This window comes from Acanthaster planci, linkage group LG07 (genome assembly GCF_054643075.1).
Source record: "Acanthaster planci isolate LZ-2023a linkage group LG07, COTS_SCS, whole genome shotgun sequence".
NCBI classification, from domain to species: domain Eukaryota; kingdom Metazoa; phylum Echinodermata; class Asteroidea; order Valvatida; family Acanthasteridae; genus Acanthaster; species Acanthaster planci.
In genome coordinates, this window is record NC_141783.1 from 13,814,793 (window position 1) to 13,835,648 (window position 20,856).

At 39.9% G+C, this 20,856-nt stretch overlaps 1 protein-coding gene across 1 annotated transcript in view; it reads left to right on the plus strand.

Moving 5' to 3' along the window:
* Positions 1-477: 477 nt before the first annotated feature.
* Positions 478-20,856, plus strand: part of LOC110980887 (ras-related protein Rab-26-like) — a 45,989-nt gene continuing 25,610 nt past the window's right edge. The window contains exons 1-3 of the mRNA XM_022237942.2: positions 478-715; positions 3,816-3,926; positions 11,299-11,340. Of these exons, the coding sequence (XP_022093634.1) occupies positions 644-715; positions 3,816-3,926; positions 11,299-11,340 (225 nt within the window). The 5' untranslated portion in view covers positions 478-643. The remainder of the gene's footprint in view (positions 716-3,815; positions 3,927-11,298; positions 11,341-20,856) is intronic.

Sequence of the window (20,856 nt, forward strand, 5' to 3'; positions counted from 1 at the left end):
TCATTAGCATTAAAAGTGCATGCCACAGTATCTTTTGAAAAAGGAGATTGTTTGGCCCCCAAAATGGTGAGATTGTGTAAATCCTTGCCAGGATCAACTCCCTGGGTCTTTGAGCTTTCATATGAGAGCAGAATGGCTAAAAACTACGGTTGAAAAATGGTCCCAAGTGCCCGAGAAAGTTGAGGGTTGCCACTTGAAAAATGCAACCGGACTTCGGAAAAATCACTTTTTGGGGGGGGTGATTTTGTTTTGTGGGAATAATTAAAAATGTAATTGGTTAACCCACAAAAAATTGAAAAGAAATTGAAAGACTAGAGACAGGACAATTTGTGTTTCTGAAATCTCAGGGATGTTAGTATGCATGTTATTGGGCCCTGAACAGTGCTGATTTTACACTGTTTTCAATGGGGCTTGAATTCACACGTCTGCTAAATTTTTTAATGAGCGGCAGAGGGCGCTCGCCACCTGTCATCGAAAATTACCCTGGTTTTTCGCGGATTACTTTTTTCTTGATCAACCCTGATGGACGCACGATTTCCATCAACTTCAATGCATATTTTCTCCGAAATAACGCCGAAAAAGGACGCCAGGGATTATTACAGGAGATGATAGGATAGCTGAGCACTGAAGGACTACTTGGGAGATGTCAGCAAACAGCAACGGAGTGGTCCGGTCGGGGTCGCTGGGCGGTGATTTTTACGACTTTGCTTGCAAGGTGGGTATGGGCAAGGCATGGGCTATGACGAGTGGTTGGATTTGTTGTGCCTACAGGCCTATGTATCCACTTTGGCCCGGTGATTTAGGCTCCACTCAGCTGCTGTTATTCAACATACCAAGTTGTCACTTGTGTTATTCATTCTATTATAGGTTTGCTTGTTTGTATTTGAGGTACATTAACCAGCTGAAGTCGAACCACCCAGATGTCGGGATGACAATTCTAATGCCATGCACTTTTTACCGGTAGCATCATTACCATACGCGTACAGTAGCTAACCATCGAACATTTTTTTCTTTTATTGCAATGTACGACAAACTCATAGCCAGAAGTCTGAAAGGGGTGCCTGTTTGGGGCATTGATAGCAAGGCAGTGGATATTTGACCATGAACAGTTGTACTAGGCCTAGCTTTCATTTTTTTATTGGCATGGCATCTGAACAAGCTCAAGTGTTTTTGAGTTGGGGTTAACTTAGGCCTACTTAGAAATTTTATCACGACAAATTTTCATCTGATTCCATCCAGTCTAGGCTTAGGCCTTCCGTACTTACATGTAATTGTCAGTTTGAGTTTGTAACCATAACTGTTGGTGCAGTGTGGACTTTTTTCTCTTCTGAACCACAGGGCTGTAAATCTACAATTTCTGATGGTGAACAGCATTATTAACGTTAGAGCTTGTTTATTTTTGTTACAAATGGATTGCAGATGTAGATCTAGTGTAGATTATATTGTATGCATTGTAGATGTATACACACACTGTACGTGTACTTTTGTACTTGTACATGTTCACTGTACGATGTAAATGGAAGCTAGTTATCAACTGATAAAAAAAACCACACAACTCAAAATAGACATTATCGTGGCTTCCATTTAATTCACATTGAATTGATTGATTCACCTTTCCACAATACTAACACATGCAAATGCAAACAAATGTGGAACACAGAAGAAAAACCAATCATTGGGAAAAGCAGGGATAACGCATAAAAGTTCAGAAAAATGTATTTCCATTACAGTCCCAAACAATCACTGCTAACTTCGTAACAACAAGCGTGTGACAGTTCGATAAGGACAGCGTGGAAAGTGTCTTTATAGTTTAAAAGGCCATTTATGCATATTACATGTAAGCGATAAAAGAAATAACAATTCATGTTCCAAAAAACAGTTTAAAAAACAGTTTAAATTTTGGGAATGTATAAAATTGCATCAATGTTATGAGCCCCAATCTGGACCAAGAGAGGCCACAATTTTTCTAGCAACATACCAGTAGGCTCCGTTGGTGTATCCGTGTGTATCTTAATAAGTGCTGCACAATACAGGGCACCATCATGAAAGATACACACTGTAAGGTACTAGGACACATGTTGTATGTACAGTGTACTTTACCCGAATCGTGTACATTTACATGTATAAATTTTCATACTGACCCTACATGTACATGCACTTTGTACATGTACATGTCGCTGACTACATGTTCATCATGCATGTGTAGCTTTGTAGATGTGTATCTTATTGATTGCTCTTATCTCTCAGTATAAAGTGTCCCTACTAAATGCTCCAGATGGTTATCTGAATGACATTTTTGCGTGTACAAAAAATCGTATATGAACACAGCTCACTGTACCAGTGGGTTGCTGTGCATGCATTATGCACGTCTGAAAGTGCATTGGAGTAACAAAAATTGTCCAAAATGACATGTGCTTTGATTTGAATGAGGTTACACGTTCAGATGTAAATGGATGTTAACTACATGTTTTAGGCAGAAATGCTGTTTTTAGAGAGTGATTTCTTTTCTAAATGTATTTAGATCAAAAGAGTGATTGAGGTACACGTGTACAGTACATGGAAACTTTCCGAATAATATATATTACTAAGAAAATGTATCGTGCACTTGGATGTTACAGTATACTGGAATGTGCTGAGGCGAAAAACTTAGAGAATCATTTTGTGAAAGAAAATGGATATTTCCTGGGGGGGAGGGGACACAGTGAAGTTACAGTACGTGCAAATTTTGTTGACATGTAAATTTGAAAATTGGGCTTTTTGAGTGGAATTCGGCCAGTGTAAATTACAAATACTTCTGCCGTTTACACGCGGGTAATTTTTCTGTCAAATTTCTACCGTATTGTGTGTGAAGAAATCACAGCCTTTAAAAATGGTATTTTGCTTGTTTTTCTGGTATCTTCAAATGTGTCCTCCCGGTTTACCTTCAGTGTGTCTGCAGGTGTTCTTGAAAGTGACATCATGATAGTGAGTGGGTGGTGATAAGGTCACCGCCAACACCCCCAAGTGACAGAAGGGGTGACAGCGTGCCACATTCACCTGTCCTGTCCCAACATTTCTTTCTTTTTGTTTTGTAATTGATGTGTGATTTTCGTCATCAAGATGGTGTTGTAAATTCCCTTGAGGCAGATCACACAGCAGACAGCCCAACTGTCATTATCAGTCTTTTTTTAATGAATTTGTCTGTTCATTTGATCAACATCATGGACCAAAAGAGAAGGACTTGTGAATTTAGGGGGAGAGGGGCTAGACCAGTTAGCTGTTTACACTCAAAAGGCTATTGTTTCAGGAAGCTTACCATGAAAGTTTGCATATGCACAGTATTCTTTGTTATTTGTTCTACCTGAAGTTGGATGAGAACTTATGGAAATTTTAGTCAGATACATGTACATGTACATGTACGTACTCTACCTAGAGGCACCGTTTGGATATTAAGAACCATATTTGTACAAGAACATGTACACAGCTGTATGGCTCTACATGTACCTGTACATGTATAATTCCAGAAATTAGGAGTCCAAAAGTGTGACATTTATAGTCCTGTATAGATTGTTTACTAGTGAGGCATTTTGTGGAGATTTATATGTTTTGTGTGCTGTGTGCATGAGCAGGTACATGTATGTGGCAGTGTTAAAGTTGACGCTAGAAAGTCTGAGACTGAAAAACCAAGACCTTGAGACCGAGATAATGCTCATGTACAATGAATGGCTTGAGACGGAGATTGAGACTTGTCTGAAGACTTACTGTATGTAACACTAATGTGCATGGCCTCTCCAAGTTCTTCGACTTCAAATCGTCTTTTTGTTTGTTGTCTTCAGGTAATGCTGATTGGGGATTCAGGCGTGGGCAAGACATGTCTGCTAGTGCGCTTCAAAGATGGTGCCTTCCTCTCGGGAAGTTTCATCTCCACAGTTGGGATTGACTTTAGGGTAAGGGACGAATCAATTTTGGAAGGGGGAGGGTTGCTTGTATTGTTCTCTGCACGTGGCTATTGTTTTCTCTGTTTGCCCGATTGTCAGTTTGCCTGTGCATTTTGGTACAGGTAAACTTTCGTGACGTGAGGGAGTGTTTTTCACTCAGCTGTGCCTTATGGAAAATAATACATTCAATCCATCTCCTCATTAAGTTATTCATTCCATTGCACAAACATTCATCATTTGCAAAATGGTGGTTGATGAATGGACACACTGAGAAAACATGAGAATGACAGTTTTGAGCTCTTCTGTGCCTGAAATCTCAACATAAGAGTGACGGTATGAGCTCCTCTGTGCCTGAAATCTCAACATGAGAACGACGGTATGAGCTCCTCTGAGCCCAAAATCTCGACATGAGAAGGACGGTATTGAGCTCCTCTGTACCTGAAGTCAGTCCAGTTTCTCTCTGCACAGTGAATGTCATTATTAGACCTTTTACCTTGTCCTGGAATCTATATATTCAATGTACATGCAATCTGGTAATGATGCCAGACAATTTTTGATTCTAAACCTGACTTAAAGGGTTTTTTGGGGGGGATGTGGCCTAAAACATTTACATGTACATGTATATACTTTATCATCGATTTAAAATTCTTCAAAATGTGGAGCTGGAATTCATGTGTTGCTGTTATTTTTAGTCTCACGTTCCAGAAATGAAAAGGTGATCTCACTTTCAATTCAAGATGGGCGACATACGAATGCAGTCTATTAAGACGTTTAGTTCTGTGTGTTAAAATTCTGTTGAATTTAGCTGTGTGCTAAATACCTACAGTAAAGGGAAAGTTGTGGGCCACTTTGTTTCACACGGATCTGGATCTCGATCAGTGGTCCCATCGCTGGTTCGCCCAATCCATTAGGCGGGTTTTGGTGTCAGTGAACCAGTGACAGATCACTAAGTTCCCACTTTAAAGGCCTTGCCCTTCCTCTGATAGGGAAAAAGTAAACATTCCTGTATGTTTGAATCCTGCCTGAGCAAGTCTGTAGAAGTACAGTACATGTACATCTGTTGATTACCGGTGCATGTTTTTTTGGGTTTTGAGTTACGGGTAGGCAGCGTAGAGTGCATAGCACGTAGTACCGGTTGTACATGTACATGTAGGATGGTAATACGTGCATTTGTTGCATAGCGTGTCCTTGTTATTAAAAAAATTAAATTGCCCTGAGCAAATGTCACACTTGCCCTGTACCAACATGTACTTGCATCATGGCTTGACAGATGTACCAGTAGATAGACAGCTCGTACATGCCATATATATTCATAGCCTTGCAGAAATATTTGGATAAACCTGTTTTCTTTGTGCACTGTATGCATTCGTCCAAATTTATCTTGTCAGACTGAACGGCCTCACCTAAAGTATTGAATATCCAATGTTGTGTTTCAGTTTAGCAGTCAAGCGTAACATGCCAGGCAAGGCATGCCCTTTGAAGTGCATTCCCCTTCCTTTTTGTTAAGCCTGACCGTTCCAAATCCTGGTGCGTTTATTTCAATATGATGTACATGTACACTTGAACACCCCAGGGGGTTTACATTGTGTTTCAAAGCACAAACCTGGAAATTGGTGATTTTGCATATAGCCAGTTCACGGAAGCAAACACGATTTGTAAATTTGTAACCTCAATGCTTGCCCAGCAAATTTGCAAAACTTTGCCGCAAATGTTTGGTGATGTCAAATTCTTTCACTTTCACTTTTGCTTGAAGTGCACTTTACCGAACACTGTATCCTTCTTTAACCAATCCTACAAGCATTACTTTTTTATGCTCATGCAATGCTTTTTTTTATATCGTGGTATTAAAGGGAAGCCGAATGAAGTTTTCTTGGACACAATTTTTCTGCAAAGCTGTACCCTTCTTCAGTGTATGAACACTCTTTTACAAAGGTGCACTTTTTTAAACACTTAAAATTATCCACCTTTTCCTGGACAACTGAGGGCGCTGTTGCTGTGATGTCATCCAGGGAAGGCATACATGTAGTTCATTGCATCTATAGGTTTTTCTATTAAAACTGTGAAAATATTTCTGAGCAAAGCAGCGGTGCCCATTTGTTGCTATGCTGTTACATAAAGAACAATGAATTACCGGTAGCAAAGATGTGACAATTAAATTAACCCAGCAAGACCTACAAAATGGCATGACTTTTTTGTGTACAAACTAATGTACATGTAACATTTATATTTACATGTAGGCTTTCTCCCTGGGATGACATCACAGTTTTGCTCATGAATATGGACATGTACCGTATTAAAATTTAGAAAGCACACATAAATATCGAACACTGGCTGGGGCTCTTCACTACTGCCTGCCTCTTTTAAACAAAATTCAAAGCCGTAGTCGCAGGAGACGGAATCAGAACATGGCGATTCCAGTGATGTGCCACCCCATACAATTCTATGTTTTAACTATATTGACATATACCAGCAGCCCTGGGTGAAAATACCAGTACGTGAGCATCCAGAAACAGTTCTTGCAGTGTTAAGCCGTTAGTCTAGCCAGCAAGATGGAGTCATAAATTTAACGATTCTCCAACAGTAATTTTATTAGTTATGGTTATTGGCACCATGCCTATAACTCAAGTACAGTATTTACATGTAGCTGTATGCAACCCTGGGAATAAATGTAGAACCTGACAGAGTGGAATGGCATTTACATTGTGGTAAAGGTCTTGGAGATTTTACACACAGGGCATTCACAGTTGGGCCAGTCTGGATTCCGTATGTATGTGACAAAAAAATTGGAAAATCCATATAATGTACATTTGTACATGTAACCTTCCTTGGCCTCTGAAAATGGCCATATGTTTTTCCATTATGTCATTTATACTGATCTACGGACCCCATTTTAAAATCATTTTTTTGGGGGGGTTTCAACGTTTCGGCTTTGGGTCAGAGGTGAAATAAAGGTCAGTTACTTGCACATGTACAAGTATGCACTCGTATGTGACATCAAGCAGGAACAGTTTTCATACCCAAAGTTACAGTATTTTCCAAAACCTCGCCCAAACTGGGGCCAGTAGATTTACATGTATACGTAGCGTACACGTGTACATATACATGTATGTATGGGCTTGGAAGTATGGAACCGGTACATGTACATGTACACGTTTGTACATGTTATAATATAATTATAATCACTGTTGGCAGAAACATTTCATTCCTTTTTTGTCCTGTACAGTATGTGGGTAATTCTTATACCTGTCACATCTGACATATGATTTTTGAAGTTCAGAACACATTTTCTAATTTCCATGAGTGATGAATTAATGCAAAATTACCTGCCAGACAAATAGTAATAGTTTGAAATCAATGCCGGTGATATCTCCATGTCAAGTGGCAAAGGTCAGATGTAACAGGGACACAAAAATGTCACATTTTTGGACTATTTCCGGTATTACCCATGTATGTGTACCTTCAGCTCTGAGACTTCACATTCAGTTTCTTAATCAGAATGGTTTGTTGTGTTTTGGCAGTTTATTTGTGGAGAAGCTGGTTTCAAAAATGTAAGCCTTTTCCCAAACCTAATAAAAATAATGATGTTTCCTCGTTACCTGCAGCTTGCTGGTAACACTGGTTCTTCAAAATGCATCGAAACATTCTGAAAAAACTAGAAGGGTCACATCCAACATCCTCCTACCCCATCTTGAAACATGTCCAAACTGCACAAAATGCAACCTAACCTCTAAGTAAGACCCAGCTCACAATTTGCCCTGTGTGGAAGATCTCTACCCCAGCTCCCCATCAGAGAGAGTCTTCCTCAGTTTCCCCCTCCAATCTGTCCCAGCTTCTCGGTTCCATCCAAAGAGAAAAGACAGGCCGGGCAAATCATTTAGTTGCGACGACAACAATGTATTAAGGAGGTGTCGATTTCTGATTCGCTGTCGGCTGGCTGGGCAGATGACCGATGGTGGGTTGCCTGTGATTCATGAAGGTGCAAAGGCCTAGGGATTTCCGTCTTGTGGGGGGGTTCCAAGTCCAAGAGATTTTACAGGGAGGGTGGAAATGATGGGTCGGGGGGAAAAAAGAGGTTATCAAGTACCCCCATCTCAAGATTCAGAGACCTTGAGGAGAATTACTCTTGGCAAAGAACACATGGATTCGTGAATTTCAAAGAAATGGGCCATTATTTATGCAAGATCCTTTACTTGTATTGCAATGACTGATCCATACACTGCTGGCAATTCCTCCTGGAAGGAAACAAGGAAAATTAGTCTGAAAACTAGTACAGGGATGTTCATGTATATATGCATGTACTACACAACGGTATACATGTATGTGTATATTGATTTCTGAAATGTCTCTATCTCTTCAGAACATCGAGTCCCCCTCTGCAAACAATTCTGTGTACATGCACCGTACAGCAAAAAAGTGAAGAGCAAAAAACCAGGACAAAGATGTGGGTATTTCCAGAGATTAGGGGTCCAAAAGTGTGACATTTTCGTGTCCCTGTTACATGTACCAGACCTTTTTTATTTGACATGGAAATATCGCTGGAAAGGATTTCAAACTATTACTATTTGTTTGGCAGGTAATTTGCATTAATTCATCACTCTTGGAAATTAGAAAATGTGTTCTGAACTTAAAAAATCATATGTCAGATGTGACAGGGACACCAAAAAAAAAATGGCCCCCTAATTTCTGGAAGTCAAAAGTGACACCGTGTGCCTTTTTCCTCCTCTGCACTGCCATGTTAAATTGAATCCAGGGAAATACACATGTACATTTTATGAGTAATTGCATAGCGCACCTAGTATCTCCTTGCACCTGTAAACACTACAGGTCAAGGTTTTCAATTATGCTTATCGGTGTTTTGTGGGAATAAGCACTGCGCTAACAGTCTTAAATGAATAGAAATGTGTCCTAAATGAACAGATATACCGGTAGGTGATGGCCTTGATTCATAGCAGTCTGTTGTGCAGTTTGATAAGTAATGGATAGTACCATTACATGTACGTGTACATGTAGATGGATGGGTGTATACATCACCAACCTAATACATACTAATAACAATGTTATTAACCCTAACCCCTTAGAGTGTACATAAAATCATATTGAAATGGGAGGTTTGAGGGCTGTCAGGGTTAAAGCAGTTCTTACACAGTACACAGTATGTCAGATACGTGTACATGTATGTGTGGGTCTGATGATTATGAAGAAGGAGGTATGATCAGATATTGATATCTGGTGTACATGTACATGCATACAAATATCGACTGCTTCAAGTTGTTTGGTAAAAATTTGCCTTGGGGGAAATCAGGAGGCTAGTTTTACACCATACCCATTCGATATTTATTCTTCATGTACAGGTATAACACCTCTTCCATGGATTCTCTTTTGTTTTTATTTTTAAGTGGTAACTGATTATTTTGATCAAATATTATTTTGAAGAAATTTGTTGAAAATGTATCAGTGCGGTACTTTTCCAAACTGCATGTACATGTGTACCTCTTCACAAAATGTTTGAACCGAACACTATAGCGATACGTGTATCTCTTTGGAATGTGCACAAGGCGCACAGAGGTATAGTTCTTTGGTTACTATGGGTATAGTACTCTGGTTGCTATGGGTATAGTTGTTTTGGCTTTGCACAAAACGGTAGCTAAAAGAGCGAATGCCATGTGACTATGGTAGCTCTAGGCCAATCAAGATAGAGAATCTGTGGGTGAGGTGTTACAAATATACCGGTACACGGACACACATGTACATGCAGTGGTGGTTGTACGTGTACTGTATGTGCCTCATCAAAACACTTCCGATACAGTAGGTCCTTCGTGCCTTCAGGTGTACTGCAGCTTCAATTAAAAAGTGGGAGGGGTGTTCCTTTAATTGATTTCATGAAGCCATTGATATTTTCAGGACCCTTTTCTTATGAATTGTTCACAAAATATCAGCAATCTTTTCTTTATAGTTAGTACAAGTCCACAGATTTGTACGAATTCTCAGGAAAAATAAAGCACGCACCAATATGCAGATGTGTCTCTTGTCAGATGTACACATATTTTGTGACAAGTCACATCAGAATCATGATCATAATTTGTCTTCGACGAAGAGCGAATGAGAAAAAATCAAACTTGTGTGCTCATCACTGCTTGAAACAAGCCTCCATAGTACAATTTTTCACATTTAAAACAAGAGAAAATTTTCCCTTCCTTTTCATGAATTTTGCATTCAAATATTCGAATTCAAAAAATTATATTCAAATATTCGACAGTCGATCGAATATTTAGTTATTCGGATATTTGGCACAGTCCTAGTATGCACCATACATGTTTGCATCATGTACCATGTTGCCAAACCTGCTGTTGTACAAAGGTACCGGTACTGTGCAATGTTCATGTATGCAGACCATCTACATGTGTAGGGTCTGCTGTTTATGCACGACCGTTGCTACAGTACGTGACTTTGTTTTCAAACAAAATTCAAGTGGAGTCTATAAGAAGCGTTAGAATACATACCGTACATGTACAGTGTATGTAAATAATTCATTTCGAAAATGGCAAGATTTTGTCGTGAATTACATGCAACTCCGTCCATTGACATGTACATAGGGTACATGTACATGTATGCTCCTGTACATGATACCGGTACATGTATGTACATGTACTAACACCAAAACGTGTCACAGTACATGTGTGTACTTGTTAATATATAGAGTAACAAATGTGCATGCCTGACGGGTTTACCTTTATCTTTCCAAACTTGCATATTCACAAACTGAATCCTCCCTGATTGACTCTCAATCCATCCAATCTCCCAGTCGTAAAAGTGCAATTTCAACCAGTTAACAATTTGCAAACAGTGTGGATGCATTTGTTAGGAATCAGTTTCCCTCACATATGGCCCTCGGGGCGTGAGCTGTTTGTTGATATAAGATGGCCGGTGTCCTAATAACAGGATGGTGTTCTGGGATCTGCCAGCCCCCTCCCCCCCTTCAGTGATATTTTCGTTTTTCTTTGGCCGAGGGGGGAAACCACTCTGCTTTGCAAATGCAGTGGTGGGCAAACCAGGTGATGTTTTGGCACAGAACTCGGACCAAAAACCTGCATAAATTGGACGTGCATATTTTTATTAAAGGTATCTGATATTATGGTGTATGTACAGCGTACATGTACATGTTCAAATACATTTTGTTACACAGGTGGTCAAACAGAAATGAAGTGTAATTGCCGAATGTGCTTTTTTCTACATCCATCCATCATGTTACAGGTGGTACATGTACCAAGCAGATCTGGGGGGGGTTTGGCGCAGTAAATTCAAAACATTTGTAAAGTGCTAAATGATACTTCAAATGTGTATTTTCCACAAAGTGATGTATCTTATTTCTTCTTGTTTGCAGAATAAAGTTGTTGACATAGACGGGTCAAAGGTTAAATTACAGGTGAGTTTACTTGTCGTTTTGATGATGAAACACTACATGTGTTTGGTTTCATTTTTTAATGCAAAATGGAGTGTTTGGATTGAATTTGAGATGTTCCATTAGGTACATGTACACGTACATGTATACCAGTATGCAGGAATTCAATGTACATGTACATACATGTACATGTATGTAGGCATACATGTACATGTACTAACATTCTATCCACTCCGAGTGCAACAAAAGAGGGCGTGTTTTTATTTGTACTCACCACCTAAGCGTGCATTTATAATGGAGACCAATGGCACGTTTGACGCTGAGTACGCGTAACGAATTTATTTCTTAATGTATAATCTCAGTATACAAGAAGAGCACGTGCAGGAACCTGCTTGGAAAACTTACTACCATCTGTCTTTCTTTTGCCGCTTGGGGGGTGTATTTCAACCCGGAGCGGATACATGTACTTGTACCTATTTACAAGTTCACCTGCTGTTTGAAGTCCCAATTGTTTTGGTTAGAATTCCTGCATAAAATGGTATGTGAAGAAATGTTTTCATGTCGAATAAACAGTGTATTTTGTTACAGAATCACAGACTTTGAGTATCATTCTGTCACCACTTTACAACAGTTTATATACAGGAGATGTAAATGACAGACTACTACTGATGATTGCAAGTAATTGTTGCTGTTTTACAGTTTGAAATCTCTAAAAGCCGGTTCATACTCGCTGCATGTTCACTGTGTATGCAGCGCGAAGGTCTACTTTGAGGTGTCTGCAGTGTGTGAAGGAAAGTACAGTGCGTAATGAAAATTTGCACCCATGTACACAGTTTGTGAAAATAATGGATAGTGCGTAAGCACCAAATGTATGCAAATTCGGACACCGTACATACAGGTCTTAAGTCAGGTCTCAGTGTCCAGGCTGGTCTGCAGATCTATTCTTTGAGGTCTCGGCAATATCAAGGTTTTAAAGTTTACAATTCTGTCTCCATCTCAGAGCAAAGGTCTGGGAAACTTGCTGTGTCTCAACCGTCGAGACCTTTTATACAGTGTGCATTTACATGTACATATGTATACACATATTCAACCGAGAAAAAATGAAAATCATAGCCCTACTAAATACGCACATGTACGGTACCTTTGCTTGTACATGTACCTTACCAAGAGTTGAGAGCAAACCTTCAGTAAGTCAGCCATTTACCCCTACAGCTTCAGTTTAGAGAATGAAAGCTCTACTCCAGTTCTGTCGGAATAATCTGGTACCCCCCAGACCAGTACATGTATACTCCCGCATCATAGTTGCAGGAACATACATTGTACACTCGATATTTCACCTATTTTGTGGGGACCGAAAATGTTGTGGGGACTCAGAAATGTCCCCAACTTGGTTCAAATTTCCCTAACAAAAGAACTTGTCCCCTGAACGTGGTGAATGCCTACCCATACATACATGTACCAGTACTAGCGGTGTGCCGTAGTCTCTAGTCTTCCAGTTTTTCTGTATTTTATTTACAGCAGTTACAACATGTGCATTGAAATCCACCACAGTAAATTGGTTTGCGACTTCTCTCCAGCCTTATCAATGTTGAAGAAATTAACCTTGGAGGGGAAACAATGGGCATTTGAACTTGTCTAAAAATAAGTCCACTGTACTGAAAATTTACCACAATGGAATGTGAATTTTCCAGCATTTACATTCAGATGTACATGTACCTGCTAAACAAATCAGCCTCCAAAAGGTCGCTCCCTGGCGTCACGAATCAATAGCATGAAGTATACGTACGCACATACACTGTACATGTATGCATGTTCATGAACACCGCACATTCATGTATGAATAATAAGGATCTGTTAAAATGAGACGGCGCACTCAAATTAAGAAGACGTAGAGGTTCCTATTCTTGCACTGCTACAGATGACAGGCCATGCATGTTACATACATCCATGCAGACACTGTGATACACATCAGTAATAGTATGATCTTGACCAGTACACGAGCAACACCGGTGCGTGTACAGACTACTTGCATAATGTACATGTAATTACTTTTCAATGGACACAGCAAAGTGGATTTGAAATTAGGAAAAGCACATAATAGGCTAGACGGTGCACCATCAGACTTCAAAGTCATCAATAACTCGGTGTTGTCAGAAACACAATGCACAATTGTAAGCTGCATGTGTGCCATGGTGGGGGGATACTGTACATCACAGTATTTGGCAAAGATTCTGCGCTGCGCTACATAAATTGAAATCACTGTCCAGATGTGCAAGTGTACATATTCATACATGTACACTGTAAGGAGTACAGTGTACATAATTATGTATGACAGATGTGTGCAAACACGTACGATACACACCTGTGTATATCACCAAAGTTAGACGAAACAGCACGACAACAAAATTTGGAGAGAGAAAAGCTTGTGATGGTATCGAACCGTGTAAGAGTGATTAACAGATACATGTACTTTAATGAAGCATGCAATGGCCTTGTGCAGCGATATGAGTAAATTTACGCAACTGTCTATTAAACTTTTAGTCCAAGCATGCTGAAGTACAGTGCATACCCGGTCACAATACATGCACAGTATGGATGGTTGAACATTGAAGTTCGAGTAAGATGTGCACATAAGGGTGCTCATGTATGTACATGTAGATGACACTTCAGAGAGTAATCAGTCTTTCTGTATTTAAACTTACTGCAGACTTAACGACTATATAAGCTTACCTAATGACCTGAAAAGGTTGTGCTAATGAATCCAGAAAGTCATTTTATTATGTGGCTTCATGTATACCTTACACATACATGTACCCCCCCTCATATCGATCACATGTCAACTATGTTACAGAGGTACCATACAGGTATTTCTGGCCCAACTGAACCCACAAGGTGTTATGTGTTTTGCCTCTCCTCTGCGAGGCTGTTATTGCATGGAAGTTATTCGTTTGTCATTGTGTGAACTAAACATGTACTGCACATTTACATGTACATGTACATGTACATTGTAAGTACATGTACTTACATGTACATGTACATGTTCTTAGTTATCACTGGAAATGCATGCACATCCATGTATCACGCTGTACATTTACAGTGTACAGCTCTTAGCAACGGACAATTCAAGGGTAACCCGGTGTCATAATTTTGGCAATTGAAATTTAATGTAACCGCAAATCAAATGCGAGTTTAGGGAATGGAATTTGATTTCTATCAGGCATACTGGGGCCAGTATCTTGAATCAGACAATAAGCTGTGGGCTATCCATGTTATTAAATTGGCTTCATACCGGTATGTCAAATCTGATTATCAGTGTTTGCTGACTTGTTATAGTGTTTCACTTGCTTTCACTCTGACATTCAGGTTGTGGTTTCTAATAAATATCATGTAGACGGTCTTCATGTATTAAGGTGATATGTGTATGAAAACATTTTTTATCAATGATTTATTTGTATGTACGTGTACATGTAAATGAAACCTTTAATATCCTGTGAATTTTTGTCAACTTAAAATTTCAAATGTGTTTGGGTGTTGAGGTTAAGAATACCAGTACGTGTATCCACATCCCACTGACCACCAAGACTTACAGAATTCAGCACATTCGTCAAACTCTCGAGATCCGTGCATGCCAGTTTTTACTGAAATACTTGTAATGAACTCTTTTTCCAAACACTTCTGTTTGAATGAGTGACTTTTATGTAAGTAGATACATTGTACATGTACATTGCAGTATCTGTAGATCTACACGTGTATACGCACGATGCATGTGTGGAGTTCAGAGTAAAAAAAAGTTTCATGTACATGTATGGTGTTTTAAATTTCTTCTCGAGGCATCTGGACAATTTGGTCATGAAGCCCATCTCTCATTAGCAGATAATGAGCCTTGTGATACTCATAACAAGATAGTGTGGAGCACAAACATGTTTTAAGTACACATGTAACCTTTCCAATGAAGGCAGGCCCTACATGCCACTCCTTTGATTTATAGCGTTACTGGTATTGCCTAAGCACCCATGGGTGATTCTGCCATGGAGGTAGGCTGCCTTGTTTTTTTGTGGGAAAACTAGACATGTGATAAATCAATACCATTACCAGAGACAAACATCGGCTAATACCGGTATGTACAGCACCAATATAAAGGAAAGAAACGTAGCAGCTGCTTTTTAATCTGGGTTATTATCATGCTGCGTCTGACCGTCTGTCCAAATGTGGCTATTTTTATCAATACCCAATACTGGCATGTGCTGTTCATGTATTGCAGGAAGTCAATTTAATACATGTACATGTCTACTCTACTTGTAAGTTGTATGGATAGTACACATGTATTGGTACCTGTACGTATTGTACATGTAGATATTTACATGTACATGTAGCATGTGAGTGTGCAAGCACTAAGCCCTAATGTTGTGAGGTTCAGGGCCCACTGACAAGCCCACTAATATTTGGATACCAGAGGCACTGTTGTTCGATCTTAGGCAATTACTGACCACTTCAATAAAGCTTTGAGATAAAGATCATCATTATTATGGACCGTGAAATGAAACATGGGCCAAATTTTTTACCTTTTTTTTGTGTGAGAAATTCTGTGTGGGTGTGAAAGTGTAAGAATAACCTGGTAAGTGTGAGCCTCACTCAGTGTGTGACTTGGCGGCCCTACCTTACTCGTTCATTTATCTTATCAAACTATGCACACACAGGGTACACCTACGCATATGTACATGGACCGGTACATATACATGTACATGTATTTCGTCACCCGTAGTGGATAATGTATAACATAGGAACAGAAGATAACACTGTGTGGCCTGCTCAAGAGGGCCAGCGAGTGTCATGCCCAGTGTTTGTGTGCACTGACTTGTGTGCATATGACGTTAAAAACCTGGGACCATTTTTCATGGGAATGGGTACAAATTTGTAGCCTCGTTGCAGTGGCACCAGGTGTATGGGGATGATGGAAGTTCAGTTGTCTGTTGTGTCGCTCTCTTTCTCACTGTTGATGAGGAGGTTGTAGTGCATGGACTCTATAGCTTGTCCTAGGTGTTAAGCACTGGTACTTCCTGGCAGTGCGCTGTCAGTGCCCTCCGAGATAAAGTACCCAATAGTGAGACCACAGGATTCTTCATAAATTACCTTGGCAAAGCACAGCCCAAATTCAAATTTCCATCTTTGCAAAGTCACAATTCCTCTTCACTCTGTCTTGTCTTCTACACATTTGTATCTGTTCCGAGTTGGGAAGAGTAAACAGGCAAGGAAAAGAAAAGTTACAACTACAGAACTGAACACCAATCCATACCGCTGGACAACAGACTGCTTATTCTGAGGTGGTGAACGAACGTGCATATATTCATGGGGCATTCATTATTCGATTAATAAGTCTCCCGTGAGGCTTGGAGTTTGGTGTTGGAATGTCTACAGTTGGATGATGACAATCATATTTGACAGGCAGGGTGCATTCAACTGGGTCTGTCTCTTAGTATTTACATATTGGACAAAAAAATACATAAAATAGGATGGTTACTGACAATTGATAAAAGAGGGAGGCATTTGGGAGAAAAAAAATCAAAGAGTTTAATGCTTATTTTTGTTTTATTTATTCATTGATCAAACACAATACAGAGCATGAAATTAGACCAAAAAAGTGCTCGGACAAAATGTCATAACACAATCAATTTTGTTCTGCCATTATCAGCTTTTGATCTGCCATATTACTGGTATATAAAAGTTAGAGTTGTAACATGCAGTGTAAAATTTGCGCACTCTGCATCAACCACTTAATGCACACAACAACATTATGATTATTGAAGAATACTTGTATACATGTACGTAAGTTTGTACTGAGGTACATGTAAGTGTACAGGTCAAGCTACTCGTGTTCGGCAGGAGTAAGACCCAGGGGTCAGCGAAGGTATACTCCCATTGCACATACAGAAATATAATGCGCGCGCAACACACTTGGGTTGAACTGGAGGAACGGCACGAACACAGCCAACCACTACTGGTCCATATTGCCTGGTACCCATTTTGTGTGTCATGCATGGGTTACCACGGAAAATTGAACATTGCTTGACAGCATGACCTATGTTTTCGATGCGCAAAGACTTATGGGGCAATTTCATGTCTGTGCAAGTAAAGTATACGCGTGTGTTCATACATGCGTGGCGCTGGGTGACATGGGCCGGTGATGAGCAATCAGCCCTGATGAATGCCTTGGGCATGATTAATGCAATTCTAACACAAAACTAATAATAAATTGGACGCCATAATCCCACATATTGTGTTGATATTTTAAGAGCTGTTATTGATATGTTGGTCAGACAATTTTTGTCGGAGCATCTTTGATTTTTGTTCGGACAAACACAATAAGTGCTCGGAAAATGACCGATGTCCGACCGTAATTTCACGATCTGGAATGTTTTATCTTTGTCATACCTTGATAGATTTCCCTAAACAGTTAATTTATTTCTTTATTTTTTCGTCAAGAAGGGATTGAGGTAAGTATAATGTGCATTTTTAACCTTGACTCTCCTTCATCTAAGTCGTCCAGAATCCACCAGGCAGTTTGAAGGATAGGGCAGGATCAAGGAAGAGACTATCCGCTCTCACCCCCCTTGAATGTGCACCAAGAATCTCTCAGTGGTTTCCTACGTAACCGAAGATTTTGGAGGATTTGGAAATGTTTTTAGCAAAAGTGCCCTGGGCAGTTAGAACAAGAAAGAAATGAACAGTCAGTAAAGTACCAAATTGTCATTCTGTGTGCGACGCACTGGTAATTCAAGTACTAATACACTTTATTTATAGTACCCGTACAGGTGTATTTTGCCTGACCGCATTGGGACACCGAATCCATTACTATTATCCCTGGGAATGCATTTGCTCAGAAAATGTCTTCCTCTGAGATTCTTTTTTCCCCGTGGTTGTGTCAAGGAACTTTTTCAGCACTTCCAGTGCATTCAGTACATGCACTTACACACCAAACAGCCAGATTGAGTTACTGAGCACAGGTCTTATAACATAAAGTCTCATTGATTACCAGGGGCCTAATCTAGCACTTAATTAGCCCTTTAGCCGACCAAATTTTCTTCCATAAACTTTCCCACTGGACTGCAATTGAATCAAGACTTCCCCTTCGGATCGCACAGAGATTAGATTAAGGAGATACGGTAGGGCACCAGCCAGAGGCATACAACACAATCTACATGTACATGCAGAGCACATACATACATGTACGTACATGTAGGTGTGTGCATACATACGTACTGTACATGAACATTTATACATTCATGTTTCATGCAGGTCTTTTGCCCAAATTGGCATGCCACACTGAATGTTACTGCAATGCGTGGGTATACACAACAACACTACATACGCTTACATGTACATTGTACATGTACACGGGGAGTGCCTGGCACGTGTGTACATTAACCACGTGCTGCCGGGTCCTTTCAAAAATACAGTGCACACATACGGGGGATTTTCAAGATTTTCAGTTTTCAAAATTCTTCAAAAATTCATAATTTCATTTAATGGACGTTTACACTGACACGAATGACTGTTTGGTGGCTACTCTAAGCTTACAGGTAACCTTCATTGACTCTTGAATATTTCAGCCAGGCCTGCCGCTCTGTAAAGAGAGCCCAGAATTGTGAGATGTTGCGTTATCTCCTTTGTCCCCAGTGAATGCGAGTGGCGTCTTTTCAAACGCGGCTAGATTAGCATGCAGCGGTGCTGTGTTGCTCATCAATGGGGCCCTGGAGCACTTTTGTCCGTGGTGCTAATCCCAGGACGCGCTATGCCCAAAACAAAGGTATACTGTTTAAAAAAAAACAGTGACAGATTACCTTTGATAAATGCAAGCTGAAAAATGATGGCAGTTCCCAGCAGCAGGTCTTTTGTTCCGAGTATGGTCTTTTGTTTAACACGGACCAGCTCTTTTGTCCCATTTCGGGCACCCCGGCTCTGCATATAAACCCATGGTGCTCGAAACGGGGCTCCCCGGCAGCAAGTGGTTAATACTCGTAGATCATTCTGCATGCAAAGAGCCTACCTGTGTGGCTGTAGTGTTCTGTTGGGGATGCACCGCGTTCAATCATGTTGAGAGCACGTGATGTACCCTTGGCACATGTACATGTGTACGTATACACTGCTGCAATATACATGCAGAATGTAAACATACTACACATCCATGTTTGAGTTACATGTGTTGTGGAACATCTTTGCTTGTATTATCAACTCCAAGTGCAGGAGTAATGGGTTTTGAGAAATATTGTACTTAGTACAGTATTTTTATTTCTCCAGTATTCTGGAATATGTACATACATTGTATACAGTGGTATATTACGCAGTACATTTTGATCGATGTATTCATCGTTATATTTGATACCCTGGTATTTGACTGAAATGAAGACAAGATTCAATTCTTGGCAAAATTCTTCTAATTTCAACGGTACTTTTGAAAATTGTGAAAAATTTGCTTTCTGCATCATTCGACATTCAAAAAGTACATGTATGACCGCTGTCACTGGGCAGTGCGTGGGATTACCTCTTGAGATCTTTTCCCATTAACCACCCTGTTGTGTACGTAGATGAACAAAAGATTTATATTCCTGTAGCTGTCCTTGTAAACACTGAGCCACATACATGTACACGTAGTCCATAAGACTGTCTGACTGGCCCCACTCCGTAGGTGGGGGCCTCCCATTGTTTCTCAATATTTTATGCAGCCAGTTACTGCATTTGACATGGCGGCATGCGTGATTAAGTGAAAGAGGTACCTATGAAGTACTGTACATGTACGTAGGCGTACTGTACGTGTATGTTCATTTACAGAGTTCATGTACATCATTGAAATCCTATGGTTTTTCGTGCATTAACCTTTCCCCCAAGGATGCATGAACACCGTGAAGGATTACGCTAAAAATTGGCGGATTCGGGACTGTATGATCAAATTGCAAGCTGATGGGCTGGAGTCAATTTGAATAATTCACTATTCAAAATTCAACCTTCAATTTGATTGAATATCCGAATATTCGGTCATACCGACCAGCAGATTGTTAATGAACAAACCATATGCAAAATCAGTTGCAATCACACACACAATTGTAATCTTTTTGATAGCTTCTCATGTCTGGGAGTATCTCCAGCCATGATTTTAAGAGAAAAACAATACTTCTTGCCCTGTTCAAAATTTCTATTCCTTTTACATTTTTTCATGAATAATTTACTTTCTGAATCGTTGTAAGAATTTTGTTGCTCTTCACTTGCATCTGCGTGAAACAAGCCTCCGTAGTGCAAGTTTTTTCATTTAAAACAAAAGAAAATTCACCGTTTTCATGAATTTTGCAGTCGAATATGCAAATTCTGAAAACTATATTCAAATATTTGATAATTGATCAAATATTTGGCACAGCCCTGCAAGCTGAGTTTTATTTCAATCATGCCAGACACTGTGTCCTAATTTGCATCAACTGTGGGCTAGGTTTTGAGCATGACCACTAGAAGGAAATGGGTCAACCCATGAGGTTTGGGCACAATTTGTGATGG